Source organism: Chiloscyllium plagiosum, unplaced genomic scaffold, assembly GCF_037043375.1.
Source record: "Chiloscyllium plagiosum isolate Xiang-an unplaced genomic scaffold, Cpla_swu_hap1 HiC_scaffold_10, whole genome shotgun sequence".
In the NCBI taxonomy this organism is placed as follows: domain Eukaryota; kingdom Metazoa; phylum Chordata; class Chondrichthyes; order Orectolobiformes; family Hemiscylliidae; genus Chiloscyllium; species Chiloscyllium plagiosum.
In genome coordinates, this window is record NW_028270148.1 from 14471594 (window position 1) to 14487310 (window position 15717).

At 40.7% G+C, this 15717-nt stretch overlaps 2 protein-coding genes across 10 annotated transcripts in view; one reads left to right on the forward strand and one right to left on the reverse strand.

The window, feature by feature from the left end:
• LOC122552615 (homeobox-containing protein 1-like) overlaps window positions 1-13326 on the reverse strand; it is a 43301-nt gene extending 29975 nt beyond the window's left edge. For all 9 annotated transcript variants that reach the window (XM_087991144.1, XM_087991143.1, XM_043695378.2 and 6 more), the window contains exon 1: window positions 13087-13326. The gene's annotated coding sequence lies outside the window, so the exon portion shown is untranslated. The remainder of the gene's footprint in view (window positions 1-13086) is intronic.
• A 199-nt stretch (window positions 13327-13525) lies between these two features.
• Window positions 13526-15717, forward strand: part of ints9 (integrator complex subunit 9) — a 35046-nt gene continuing 32854 nt past the window's right edge. The window contains exon 1 of the mRNA XM_043695373.2: window positions 13526-13643. Within this exon, the coding sequence (XP_043551308.1) occupies window positions 13635-13643 (9 nt within the window). The 5' untranslated portion in view covers window positions 13526-13634. The remainder of the gene's footprint in view (window positions 13644-15717) is intronic.

Consider the following 15717-nt stretch of genomic DNA (forward strand, 5'->3'; position numbering starts at 1 on the left):
GGTATAGTTGCCATACCAGGTAGTGATACATCCAGATAGAATGCTCTTGATGGTGCACCTAAACACGTTGGCAAGGATATTCACCATCATGTCAAAATTTCCTCAGCTGCCTGAGGATGAAGAGATGTTGTTGGGCCTTTGTAACCAGTGCATCCACATGAAGAGTCCAAGAAAGCTTGTTGTGGATGACCACTCCCAGGAGCTTGACACTCTCCACTTATTCCACCTCTGTGCTGTTAACGTATTGGGGTGGTGGTGGGGGGTGCGGCACAAGTAACATCCTACCAAAAGTTAATAATGAGTTTCTTGATTTTGTCAGCATTGAGAGAGAGGTTGTTCTCGGTGCACCATTTTTCCAGGTCTTCCACCTCCTGTCTGCAACCTGTTTCGTCGCCATCTGAGATTCAACCAACTATGGTGGTGTCATCAGTGAACTTGTAAATGGCATTAGTCTGGTATTTGGTGACACAGTCAAGGGTATTACAGTGAGTACAGTAGAGGGTCATCCTAGTAAATTTCCTCTGAACCATTCCCAAAGCTTCCACATCCTTCCTATAATACGGTGACCAGAACTGCTCGCAATACTTTAGGTGGGACCTCACTAGTGTCTTCGAGGAGAAAGTGAGGGCTGCAGATGCTGGAGATCAAAGCTGAAAATGTGTTGCTGTAAAAGCGCAGCAGGTCAGGCAGCATCTTCAGGAAGGGCTTATGCCCGAAACGTCGATTCTCCTGTTCCTTGGATGCTGCCTGACCTGCTGCGCTTTTCCAGCAACACATTTTCAGCTCACTAGTGTCTTGCAGAGCTGAAGCATGATCTTGTGGCTCTGAAAATCAATTCCCCTTCCAATAAACGCCAACACACCATATGCCTTCTTAACACCCCTATCAATCTGGATGGCAATTTTCAGGGATTTATGCACCTGGACACCGAGATCTCTGTTTATCTACACTGTCAAGGATTTACCATTAGCTCAGTACACTGCATTCCTGTTATTTCTTCCAAAGTAAACTATCTCACACTTTTCCACATTAGACTCCATTTGCCACTTTTCTGCTCAGCTCTGCATCTTATCTATGTCCTTCTGTAACCCACAACATCCTTCAGCACTATCCACAAATCTGTCTAAGTGTCATTCGCACATTCACTAACCCATCCTTCTACGCCCACATCCAGGTCATTTATGAAAATGACAAACAGCAGTGGCCCCAAAACAGATCAGTGTGTGGCAACCACTGGTAACGGAGCTCCTGGATGAACATTTCCCATCAACGACCATCCTCTGTCTTCTTTCAGCTAGCCAATTTCTGATCCAAACCACTAAATCACCTTCAATCACGAAACTCCATATTTTGTGCAATAACCTACCGGGTGGAAACTTATCAAATGCCTTACTGAAGTCCATATACAACCACTTTACCTTCATCCACCTGTTTTGTCCTTTCTCGAATTCAATAAAGGTTAGAAAGACACGATCTACCCTTCTAAAAACTGTGTTGACTATCCCTAATCAAATTATTCTTTTCCAAATGCTTATAAATCCTAACTCTTATAATCTTTTCCAACACCTTACCCACAACCGAAGTAAGGCTCACTGGCCAATAATTACCAGGGCTGTCCCAACTCCCCGTCTTAAACAAGGGAACGACATTTGCTATCCTCCAGTCTTCCAGCACTACTCCGGTCAACAATGATGACAAAAAAGATCGAAGCCAAAGGCTCTGCAATCTCCTCCCTGGCTTCCCAGAGAATCTGAGTATAAATCCCATCCGGCCCAGAGATCTTATCTATTTTCAGATCTTCCAAAATTGCTAAAACCTCCTCTTTGTCAACCTCAATCCCATCTAATCTTGTAAGCTGTCTCTCCATATCCTCACTAACATTGCCCATTTCCAATGTGAATACTGACGAACAATATTCATTATGTCCTCAGATTCCACACAGAACTTTCCATTACTATCTTTGATTGGCCCTAATCTTACTCTAGTCAGTCATTCTTTTATTCCTGATATACTTATTGAAGGCCTTAAAGGTTTTTCTTCACCCTATCCACCAACAACTTCTCATGTCCCCTCCTAGCTCTTCTTAGCCCTCTCTTTAGATCTTTTCTGGCTAACTTATAACACAAGCCACCTAACTGAAACTGGACACCCCTCACCCTCACATAAGTCGTCTTCTTCCCCTTGACAAGACTTAGCAGATTATTCTGTCCTAATAGACAGGTAGGTATTTAAAATCCCCTATATCTATAGCTTTGTCATGCCTGCTCATTTTTGTAGTACAACTACAAAGCTTTATTTGATGATGAAAAGAAACATGCTGCCAATGCATTTTGTCTTGCATTCAATCAGGGACAAATGCAAGAATGCCAAATAATGACAATTTATACTGCAAATCAAACTCTGATTAGTTGAGGCATTTTGTTTTTTTCATGCTAAGTAATTTTAACATAAACAATTACATAACATTTGACGAACAGTCATGAATGTGCTAACAACTTTATTAACAAATAATAAATAGCCAAGCTCTGAACATGGCTCGTTCGTACTTGCTTGAGCTGAACTTCCACTTTGTTCTCAATATGAAGATCTGCAGTATGTATGTATCCACACAATAGTTCACTGAAATATAATCTTCAAGGCCTCTATCTTCCTCAGGATCCTCTGATATATTCTATTTTTAGATTCGATTAGATTCCCTACAGTGTGGAAACAGGCCCTTCGGTCCAACAAGTCCATTCTGATCCTCCAAAGAGTAACCCACCCAGACCCATTTCCCTCTGACTAACGCACCTATTTATTTGGCTCTGGTACTTTACAAAAAAGCTCCTCTCATAAAAAAACCTTTCAACTTTAGTCTATTGAATCTGCTTGTGTCCTCTATCATCACTCCCTTTGGATTTGTTTCCTATTTGACAAGTCTATATTACCATACCAGCTGCTTTGATTTAATGTTCATAACCATATTGGATTACAACAGGTGTACTTTTCTCCCCCCTTCATTCAGTTTGTATATAGGCTCTGTAATGCTAAATCTGCCTGTAGAATAATTTTTCTCATGTTGCTTCCTTCAACCTATACAATATTTTAATTGCCTGTTTATTGTTGTTGTTCCCTACAGACCACACTTATTCCCATTTCTGATGAATGGTCATCCATCTTAAACATTTAAAATTGGTTTCTCTCTCCAACAGGTACTGCATGCACTGAGGATTGCCACCGTTTTCTGTTTTTCTTCCTGCAGCTATGATTTTTTTTTTGGTCTATTTGTCCTGTACAAACCTTTCTTCATTCAGCACATAATTCAGGAAGCAGATCAGAGGATTGTCATCTGTGCAGTGCTACTCTTCAAAACCTTTTCCGAATTGCCTAAAACCACCTGTTCTTTACCTTCAGCTTCCACATGGACTCTCCCTCCCCATCTATTTCTGTACAATAATACCTGAACTATAACATGTCTCTCATCATTGTGCTTTCGAAACCACAAAATATCCAGGATTTGGGGGCTGTGATGACATATATTTGGCCAACCACTCCAAGTACTGCATCATTGTTGTTGAACTCCTTGAACATACATCTCCTTGAACTCTCTCTTGTACCATTGTAGTGCTGTTTCTGTATCCCCGTATCAGTTGAAGCAAACACTCAGACACAGTACAGCTTAACCTTCTTCATGTTTATTCTGGGCCCTGGTGGGAGAGAATCATCACCCATGTGCAGAGAGACATGAGTTCTCAGTCTTCTCTTGAACAGCAGATTCTTAAGGAATTATAACGTCACGTACAGGGAGCAGCATCCCAATAAGGCAACATCTAAATTGATTGGGTGACCATTACAATCAGCGAACATCAACAATAAAGATTAAGCCATCGGGCATTACACAGTGGATGTTCTTAACCTTGTTATCTGGCATTACATAACCTCGTTAACCCACTACCCTTGCCTCCCGCGTCTTATTGTTTACTGCAAGTTCTTATTTAATCAGAGTCATGCTAGGTGAGCCTTTGTCACGCAACCCTAAACTTAACTCTTTCCCTTATACATTTTCTCACCATTGTAATTTATTGGATTGTTCTACCTGGTCATTTTCCCCAACCGGAGCTCCAAACCTGTTGCAGAGTATTTCATTCAATGTATTCCTCTAACCTTTCCTCTGCTCCTGGGGAAGCCACTCAATTTTACACTGCTCATGCCTTTTCTCTAATCAGTTAACCATCACCTTCCATTTGATGTATTAAATTGGTTTATCACACTGAACAGAAAACAGAAGATAAGTGACAAATAAATTCCAATTCAGATGACATGGGAAATGAGACAAAACATTTTTCTTGCTAGTATAGTTGCAGAATGCAGCACTACATCTACCTTCAACTAACACAGAGGATCCCAGCAGTATCTCTTCTACTGCTCCACAATATTTTCTAATCAACCTGTTCAGAGGTATTAGTTCACTGCTGGAGCAAGTGTGCCTTAGACCTGTGCCTCCTGGACTAGAGGTAGGGACACTACCACCACACAAGGGCCCCAGCGATGCACTCAGCCATTATTTCTGACATTTCAATGACGGGTGGCAGGTGGTACTTGAACAAAAGCCACCTGGCTCAAAGGCAGGAACACACCACTGTGCTACAAGAGCTAATTAGTGCTCAAGGGAGATATTATTAGCCAACTGTTCAGAGATGTTATTATATTCCCCTGGTGACAGGTGGGATTTGAACCAGGTCTCCTGGCTCACAGAATTAGTGCTATGCATTTTCTAATCAACTTGTTTAGATGCATTGTTACACATTGCTAAAGCAGCTGGGGCATTCACCCAGGTCTCCTGCTTCAGAGCTGGGGACCCTAACACTGCACCAAAAGAGCTCCGTTACTGCTCTTAAGTATTTTTCCTTTTTTCCTAACCAATCTTAAATGGTTAGGTGGATTGGCCATGCTAAATTGCCCATTGTGCCCAGGGACGTGCAGGCATGAGGGATTAGCAGGGTTACAGGGATTGTGGGAACTGGGCAGGCTGGTGTCGATGGGATGCTGTTCAGAACTCGATGGGCCAAAGGGCCTGTTTCCACATTGCTGGGATTCTATGATCTGTTCAGAGATGCTATTACACACCTAAAGAGCAGGTGAACCTAGGCCTACTGATCCAGAGGTAGGCACACTACCTCTGTGGTACAAGAGTTCCAATTAGTGCTGTAGGTAATTAATTAAAAAACACCCTTCCCCTGTATATCTGAACAAGATAATTAATACAGCATGAAGGAATGTTGAAAATGGATGCAGAACATATGAAACAGAAACAGAAATTGCTGGAAATTTCTAACAAGTCATGCAGTGCCCTTGGAGGCAGAAACAGAGATAATGTTTCAGGTCAATGGTAATTTATCAGAAAATCAAAGCTCTATCAAAAGATCACTGGTCTGAAAGAGGGTCATGGAGCATGGAAACAGACCTTTTGGTCCAACTCGTATGCACTGACCAGTTATCTCAATCTGAGCTAGTCCAATTTGCCAATATTTGGCCCAAATCCCTTTACACTTTTCCTATTCATGTGCCTTTTAAATGTTATAATTATACCAGCCTCCACAGTTTCATCTGACAGTTCGTTCCAATACACACACCACCCTGTGTGTGAAAAAGTTACCCCTCAGGTAATTTTTAAATCTTTCTCGTCTCAATTTCCACCTCTGCCCTCTAGTTTCGGACTCACCTACCCTTTGGAAAAGGCCTTGGCTATTCATCCTGTGCTCATCATTTTATAAACCTCTATAAAAGGTCACCTCTCAGCCTCCAATGCTCCAGGGAAAAAAGTCCCAATCTATTCAGTCTCTCCCTTTAACTCAAACCCTCTGGCCCCTGTTAACATTTTCTCTGACCAGCATTTTCTAGCTTTACTGATTTTTAATTAATTTTAACTTGCACTAGTCGTTTCATTTGAAAATTAACTGATTAATATAATATCCCTCTTCACTTTCAAACATTTGTCCTCTGAACTTCCCTTTCTATTTAGATAGCTATGATGGACAGAGTAAAGATGAATAGTAATTTCACTGGGACACGACAGATCCAGCAGTTGATTCTTCAGCGCACAGGCGCTGAGGAGTGAGCTTTGCATACTGAACAAAAACTCAACAAAGCAGATTGAAAGGGAGATGTCTAATTACAAGGCATCCAACTGCATTTCAAGTGGTTTAAATCACTTTACGTAAAATTTGTGGGGTTTTTTTGTGCTGTGATGGTTATATCTGCAGACAGGTAGGATATTTTTAGGTAAAGCTTCACCATTAAAAGTAAAATGACTAAATAATCTTTGACAAATTCTTTATTGCTACCAAACTGCTGATAAAAGTTCACTAATAACAGGACAAGTTCAGTGGGGATGCCCCTACCGGTAAATGGCATACAGACACTCATTTTCAAAGCTCACAGCTGAAACATAGACTTCCAGCATTCTATCCAGTGGCTATTAACATCTACAAGATTAAGCCATCTGGCATTATACAACTAATGTTCTTAACCTTGTTAACTGGCTTTACATAATGAATGCTTTTCACTTCATTAACCCACTATCCCTGCCCCCAGCACCTTAATGTTTCCTGCAAGTTCTTATCTGGTCAAAGTCATGCTAGCTGAGCCTTTGTCTCATACAACTCAAAACTTAACTCTTTCCTTAGCTGCTCATATCTTGTACACTTTCTCATTCCCTCCTGTAGTGCAGCAGCTGCAGGCTAGGTGAACACAGTATTCTTTGCGGCTTCTGCTCCCACTCTGCTGTTAAATGTAACAAAGCCAACTGGCTGTTGTGATGTTCGCTTGACCAGTGAACTATCATATCCATTAAATGATCAAAAGGAGGTAGAGATCAGGTGGTTTAATGTCCACAGGAAGCCCACTGACAAAAAGCGTGCAGACCTCCTCTTCACCGTTGTTAGCTGCTTCACTTTTCATGCTCTGACTGGGGAGCTGATTGAATCCATTGGATCAGGTTGTGGAGGTGTGGGCAGTGGTCCAAAGTCATGGTTTAGAGTTTCTCTATTCACAGGTAGAGAAGATGTTAGCAGATGAAAATATCTTTGCATTTCCTCTCTCATCCTTTCCTTGCTAAGGTATGAAGACACTCATGCATTTAACTGCACTAAATTGTGTCTGCCTATTTCAACATACTTTGAATTCTTGAAGTCTGTTACTCTGTTCACTATTTATTTATGACATTATCAAGTTTTATACAATCCATAAATTTCTAACTTGTACTGCCTAAACAACAATCAATGGTCCTAAAATCAAACCCTTGGGTTATTCAACAATTATTTTCCTTCAACAAATTGAGACTTGGCTAATGTGAAAGCTGTCAGGAAAAGTATTTCAAAAGTCTGGAACAGCAAGAAAACAACAAAAATGTTTCCTCTGCTTTAGTAATTGAAGAGGCAGTTTCAGTTCAGATTTAAATCTCAAATATTCGTGGGAAACAAATGCAGAATATATTAAAATATGTTCTCCAAATGAAACTTCACAAATAAAACAGTCAGAATTACAGTGGCAACTTTGGTAGAGATCGACACTCTGAATTTGCAATATGAAGAGGGCCAAGGAAGTCTTAATAATTGAAAGAATGTCAATAGCTCAGCCCCAAGTTCTAATATTCTCTCGAAAATCTTAACAAAACAAACTAAAAATGCACTGTTTTTGTGATCATTCTGCATTAAAAACACAGCAAAGGTATTATCACACAACACTCACCTGACTAAAGCACGACTACTGACCCAATTGTTTTTTGAAACAGGCATTGTAGAATTTGAAACAAATCAGGGGCTTAAGGCACTCAATTTGTTTTAAGGTTACAAGTTGGATAATTTTAAAAAGGGCATAATGTTATAGAATTTCAATGTGAAAACAAAATCTGCCCCATTACATAGCCCACAAGACACAATGAATTGAGATCGTGATTCAGACAAGACAAAACAGTTACTTGAAAGGGTTTTCTGAACCAGCATTTTAACAAATCAAAATTTTAAACATCAAACACTCTCAGCATGGCACAATTTACAATGAAACTTCCTTTTCTGACCCAAGTATTAGTACAGCCTTAATTTCAGCATTTCTCGGTTTTTTTTGAAGAGCCTCTGGTCAGAAATCTACTCATTTTAATATGGGGGAAAAACGCGCACATTTGAGACCCACCTCAGTTCACCTGATGACGATCCATGAAATGGAAAACAAGGAGGCAAAACGATGGTGGAGGTCGCTCCAAAAGATCCAGAGTCGGACAAAAATAAATCATATCCACAGACTCTGAATCAACTACCACTGTACAGAAAGAAAAAAAATACAAGCCTTGGTCCAAGATTCCCAAAGCTCTGTGAACCCCACAATGCCTGGTGCACGCACACAAAAAGATCAGTAAAACATCCTCACCCTGGTGGAAACCGGACTAAGCTGCGAAGGAAAGACAGACCAGCCGTACCCTCATGACAAAAAACCTTGCAGCAGAGTACATGGCGCCGTAGTCCGTGCCACTCTCTTCCCAATTACAATCAGTGAGCAAAGGTAAATATTAAGCCATCAGGCATTATACAATAAATGACTTTACCTTGTTAACTAGCTTCACATAATGAATGCTTTTTCATCTTGTTAACCCATTACCCTTGCCTCCAGCACCTCATTGTTTACTGCAAGTTCTTACCTGGTCAAAGTCTGCTACCTGAGCCTTTGCCACTCACAACCTGAGTATCTAAAATCTGGATTTAGGCTGTTGTCAGGAGTAAAAGCATTCATTAAATGGTTGCTAACTACAAAATGGCTTCTAAATGCAAGTAACATAAAATAACATAACAAAATGGCTTCAAGCTGCAAATTAACACTGTTTAAAATGGCTTCTCACCCTGCTATAGGCTGCATTCCTGCCATGCTGAGCTTACTGAATCTAAGATAAAGCAGAACAATGGACCCTTCACAGTATGAAATTAACTAAGCTAGATAGGACATTACTAACCATCCCAGCTCACCTTGAACTGATGGGAAAAGATAATGTGTGTTGAACAACTTTGTTTCCCAGGAAATATCATTGGGTTAACTTGCTGTCCAGTCATTTTATTACACTTTATTGGATTTACTCTGCAATTAAGACTGTACTATTTCTTTAAAAAAACAAAAATTGCCTTTGTTCCAAGTGAAATTGAGCAGTTTCTCCAAGGAACACAGAAGCTTTTAACCTCTATGTTGCTGGACAAACCTGTGGCCGGCGTTGTAATAAATTGTGAAATCTTGCTGAACAGACTGTACTCCCGTTGTTTCTTTGACTGATCGTGGAACAGAGAGACCCCTCCCGGGGGGGGGTTGAGATCTTCAAACCCAAAACATTACTCTTTCCCTATATGCTCATAACTTATACACGTTCTCATCTGGGTTTTGCTAAGCTAAAGCCATTTCTTGATTAGTTTGCTTTTGTCTTTAGGATAATGATTTTCAACTTTTTTTTCTTACCAAACATCCCTACCATATAAATAAATTTCTTTTAATACTTCAGGAGGCCTTTACCAGTTTATAAGTCATGGTTGTACAAACACTAACATTGTTAATTCTTAAACACCTTCATGAAAATGGACCAAGACTCATATGCAACAACATCCACTCAAGCAAGATTATCAACAGTTTTAAACTATGAAAACATATACACTACCTTTCTAGAAAACTAAGACTCACACCACCTACAGGTCTGATGAAAAATATAAGACTCTGCAGGGTTTATCTTTAAAATATTTTAGCCAAGTGACACTTAGATTCAGGAGAAAAGGCTAATTCACATTGTCCCAAACATTGATTCGTAGCTAAAGTCACTTTGCACACACAAACTCATGGCAGAGATGGCTTTATGGATCAGTTACAGCCAGCTGAAACTCTTTGCTGCAGAAAACGTGATAAATTATAAAGTCTTCTTTCAGAACCCTCTATGTGCGGTAATAGGCCTTCTAGTGGGTTTTCAGATCATATACAGAGGATTTGAGATACTTGTTTGGAATTATTGTAGATGGATGTTCCCATCGAAATGTGTTCCTTGCAAATGCAATATTGTTGCTGGTGCAGTCAGCCTATAGCTTTACAATTTCAAGATATATAATTAGAGACATCCACTTAATTAATATTTGGATCCCATCTTCATAAAAAAGGCTAAACTCCTGGTTCAGCAAACAGCAATGAAAAAACATCTGAAGAAAGATCCCCTTTTTTCCACCTTTGATCATTTCTGCCACCTCAACACAGCTCTCAGGAATCTAGAACGTCCCATGTCGTGATTAAAAGATCAGGGAGTTCTGTTGGCTAACCAACATTACTCTCTCCATGAACAATAAAAGTACATAATTTGTCTCACTGACTGTGTGGTCTTGCTATGCACAAACTGGTCGTTGTGCTTGCAGTTAAAACAACATTTTCAAAAGCATATTGATGTGAAACATTTTAGAAAAACCTTAATGAGGTACAGTGTGATGCAAGCTTTGCATTTGCCAGAAAAGAGTTTACAGACTCCCAATTGAAAGGGTACTAGTTCAATTACAATACATGGAAATCCTGAGAAGATTGTGGGACTGGATAAGAAACTGGATAAAAAAAGAGAGGGATAGGAAACTGTGCATTTGTAAGAGGCATAATGCTACTTGAAGGAAGTAAAGATTGGTCACAGGAATCCTTGCACAAACACTATGCTGCAGGGATAAAGGAAGAAGTTATCAGCTTGCTACATTTTCAGGAAAAAAATTGCTTATTGTGATTTGCAATTAGGGTCTTGCAAAAAGTTCATAATTGTGCAAGTTAACAGCAAAAAGAACTTAATATCAAACACAAAATAAGTTTTGGTTGAAAAAATGATTTTCAATAGAGGCAACCTGACTGTGAGGAGTTTAATATTGAGAAAATATGGACAAATAATTCAATAGCTAAACATTGAAATGTATTAACAGAAGATGGGGCATAAATTCAGAGACTATGCTGAAGTTCCAGAGAACACTCATCAGACTTCAATTGCAACAAAAGCATACATATTACATATAGCATTTTTCAGCACCTCAGATTAAGCACTTAAAATCCCAGGGCATAGTAGGCTATGGACCAAGTGTGGGAAATGGGATCAGTATAGTTTGGTGTTTGTTGGTTGGTATAAACAGAGTGCGCCAAGGGCCTATTTTTACGCTGCATGACTCTATGACATTCCAAAACACTCTGCAGCTAATTTGTATGCAGCAAGCTCCCCACTCCACCCCCCGCAAAAGGATGAAAGGCTTTGGGTTTTTGTAATGGTGATTGATAAAATATTGGTCAGTACACTGGAGATAACTTCACCATCCTTGAAAATAGCACTGAGATGTTTTACTCCTATGAGAGGCAGATGGACCCCAGTTTAAAGTCTCAGGCATACAATAAAGACATTAGCCAAAGATTCTCCACATTCATATAATAAATCTCCAAATTTATCAAGCACACGAGATTGACGTTGAAGATATAGTGGAATTGAAGATGTCATTAGCCATCTGCTTGATGAGTTCAGGATTGAATTCAATGGTCTTTGCTCATCTCTGGCTATATTTATGTGCTGATTGTTGCCAATAAAAGAAAAATAATCTCAAATCCTTTTCACAAGCTTTGACTAAGACAATATACTTCTGCTGAAATCAGCATCAGGCAATTCTGTACAAGTAATTTTTCAATGCATTCCTATCTACAGAATTTCAAGGCTGAGCTGTGAACTTGGAATTATAGCTTGTCATAAGAGGTACCATGCAGAGTCTAAAAAAAATCTCTCATGCAGCTTGCTGAAAAGTTCCCTTTTAAATTAGGCAGATCCAATTCTGCCACTCATTCACTCAAGTACTTTCAGACATTCTAACAAGGCCACATGTGACAACCACTACTACCCCATTCATAGCCAAGTTTGCACAGCTGCCTCACAATTTAAGAACTCCACTGTATTCAGCTATTGTCTTTGCACAAGTCCCTGACATAGGTTAAAATATGACACATAGAACATGCATAACATGTAATCCCAAAGCATTGTTCAGCACATTTGAAAATATCTAGTTGTGTTACAAAATCACATTTTTTGGAAACCTGATCCTTGAAAATCTCTGCTTTGAGGAACATGCCAATGCACAGCCTTAAACTTTACATGGAAACAGTGATAGCAAGTATAGCCTTCACCTTACAAGCCATCCAAGAGCTATGGCCCATTCTGTAGCACATGTTAAAAAAAAAATAGAAACTCTAATTCAAATCATACAACATAGAAACTCAGAAGCCACAGCTAAAGAATATTAGGCCACCTATGATCATTATCATATTTACCTGACCCTAAAGAAGCACTGATAACATGAGAGTATACCATCCTTCAAGTACAGAAGACTGGAATGACTCAGTTACACTTAATTCATGTGCTTTGCCTCCATATGGAAACTTGCCCATAAGTAATCACAATAGTGAGACTGTGTAGTACAAAAAAAAAATCAGAAACTTAACTTGCCTGCATAACCCTCAAGAGAGCCTCGAAGGAGAATCTTTTCTAAATTCAAAGTGCCATTGAGATCGAATGCAAAAAAAAACACATCTCACAATTTAAGTAACAATTATTTTCAGTAAAATTCATTATTTTGATGCATCGCACTCTGGAAAAGAAAACAACATTTGCTTGTGCTTACTACAGTGTTGCCTTTCTTCTTATACATCTCTGCAAAATCCTTGAAATTTGACAGTTCTGTTAACTAGATTCTGGATTAGTGATGCTGGAAGAGCACAGCAGTTCAGGCAGCATACTACTCCTCGGATTTTGCTGCTCCTCGGATGCTGCCTGAGCTGCTGTGCTCCTCCAGCACCACTAATCCAGAATCTGGTTTCCAGCATCTGCAGTCATTGTTTTTACCTAGTTCTGTTAACTAGCTGAGTTGATTCTCTGCACGATGAGCACATACACATTAATAGTATTTATACAAAACAAAACATCCTGTACATTGGCCTGACATAAACAGATCAGACTTACCAATTACTTCCCGCAAATTTTAAGAAAAAAATCATAAACAAACAGCCTCCGTCAAGCATAATTTAAACACTTCCCACCTTCTCAGCTTCCTCGGTGATTCTTGGAAATAGCCTCATCCATTTAAACATAACCAGGGTGCTTTCTCTTGCCCAAAAAGAAGGTGGCTCTTTCACTTATGTTTTTAAATTTTCTTTTTAAAAAGGACGACGCGAGAAACTTTTTTAAATCTGCACTTCAGGAGTGGGTCTCGGCGCCTTTGTCTGCCTCAGACCCGCCATGATTAACAACATCAAACTCCCTCAGAGAGGAGGCGGGGAGGCCCAGTTCTCCGTCCGTCCCGCCCTCCAGACCTTACACGCGCGCAGGCGCGACCGCGCGGAACGCCGGGACTTGTAGTCTCTGATCCTGTTCCGACACGAGACGCCCGCACGGCGCTCGGACTACAACTCCCGGGCGGCCCTGCGACCGCAGCGGCGTGCGGCTCATGCGCGTTCCCCCTAACCACCGACGAAGGCGCCGGCCACCCCTCCTCGACCTCTGACATTTGACCTCCCGGTCCGTGCGGTGGGGTGAGCTGGAAGGGAAGATTTTCCATGGAAACGGTTTGTGCTGCTTGAAAGGGAAGATGAAGCTGGTGAGGATTGACCTTATGTCTGTATTTCAACCCCTTTCATTTTATTGACGGTGTGGGAGGTGAACTTGTTGTGGAATGATTCGGAGATGCCGGTGTTGGACTGGGATGTACAAAGTTAAAAATCACACAACACCAGGTTATAGTCCATCATCAGGTGAAGGGTCGACGCTCCGAAAGCTAGTGTGCTTCCAATTAAACCTGTTGGACTATAACCTGGTGTTGTGTGATTTTTAACTTTGTTGTGGAATGGTGGCGAATGCACCATTGAGTCCAATTGGGAGCAAGAGGGCCTGCAGCTTCATTTGAAGTCAGTATGAATGATATAAGCACTTTTATGTCTGTGTTCAACTTACAGTATGTGAACGTCTGTGCTTCAATCAACGTCTGGAATAATCTGCTGGAGGCAGATACCCTCTGCCCTGTGAATATGAAGCTGGAAAAGCACAGCAGGTCACTTAGCATCCGAGGAGCAGGGTGTCTTTCGGCCCGAAACGTTGACGTTCCTGCTCCTCAGAGTTAAAAAATCACACAACACCAGGTTATAGTCCAACAGGTTTAATTGGAAGCACACTAGCTTTCGGAGCGACGCTCCCTCATCAGGTGAAGGGTCGACACTTCGAAAGCTAGTGTGCTTCCAATTAAACCTGTTGGACTATAACCTGGTGTTGTGTGATTTGTAACTTTGTACACCCCAGTCCAACACTGGCATCTCCAAATCATGACTGCTCCTCAAATGCTGTCTCGCCTAGTGTGCTTTTCCTACTTCACATCTATTGACTCCTGCGTCCAGAATCTGCAGTCCTTACTGTCTTCTACCCTCTGCTCTGGTTCCTGGGAACCTTTGGATGCTCTGGAGTGTCTGCTTGACGAATTACAATGCTCTTTCTCCTTTTCTGAATTTTAATCAATTCTCACCACAAAGAATGAGAAATGTGCCTCTGAACCTATCCATGGAATAGAGTCCATAATATCCCACTTCTAACACGTGTACACACAAATTTTGTATCCAGCTACTTCTTGTTAAGGGTCATAGAGATGTACAGCATAAGAAAGATGTGGATTTATGTAGCTCTCTTCACAATATCAGCACATCCTGTAAACCCAATACAAGAGTTTTGAAGTGCAATCACTGGTTGTAATGTAAGAGAGGCAGTTGCCAATTTGTAGACAGCAAGATCCCACCATCAGGATTGTGATAATGGCCAGATAAGAACATAGGTTATAGGAGCAGGACTGGGCTATATCATCTAATGATCCTGTTCCACAATTCAGTGCAATCATTGCTGTTTTAGTGATGTCAGTCGAGGGTTAAAGGTTGACTGGGGCACCCTTGCCCCACACCATGGCTATGCTTTTTGCTGCCTAGGATATGATCTGGCATACCGAGCCCGTCTAATATTTTTCTTCTTTGATTTGGCATTATTTTTGCCTGCCTCCTCTGTAAAATTGTTGACATAAAATGCAGATGGTTTGGTGATTGCCGTCTAACAGTCACTGCAGCAAGTGACTGGATGGCGGCTGAGAAAAAGAAACTTTAATAACTGGGAAATTTTAAGCATTTTAATGAGGCAGGTATAGGGATAAAACCCGCCTGCCTGCCTGCTGGAAATTATTTTCTTTTATAAAATCTATATAACATGCGTGTGGCTGTCCAGCAGGGGACTAAATTCAGGGTGTGCCAGTGGGCAGTATGACCACTTTAAATGGAGCCAAATATTTTTTCTCTGTGCTTTGTCAATTGTTTCTTTGAATGTTAGTGTTGGTGGGAAGGACAGCCTTCGTTGCTCATCTTCTAATTGCCCATGTAATTGTGGTGATGAGTCACCTTCTTGAACCACTGCAGTCCATCTGGTGTAGACACACCCACAGCACTGTTAGGAAAGGAGTTCCAGGGCTTTGATTCTGACTATGAAAGAATGGCAGTATGGTTCCATATCAAATCTATGTGTGGCTTGGAGTGGAACTTGCAAGCTGGTTATATTCCCATGTACCTGCTGCCCTTGTCCAAATTGGGAGGAATCGCAAGTTTAGAAGGTTCTGTTAAGAAGCATGCGTCTTGTATATGCTATGCACT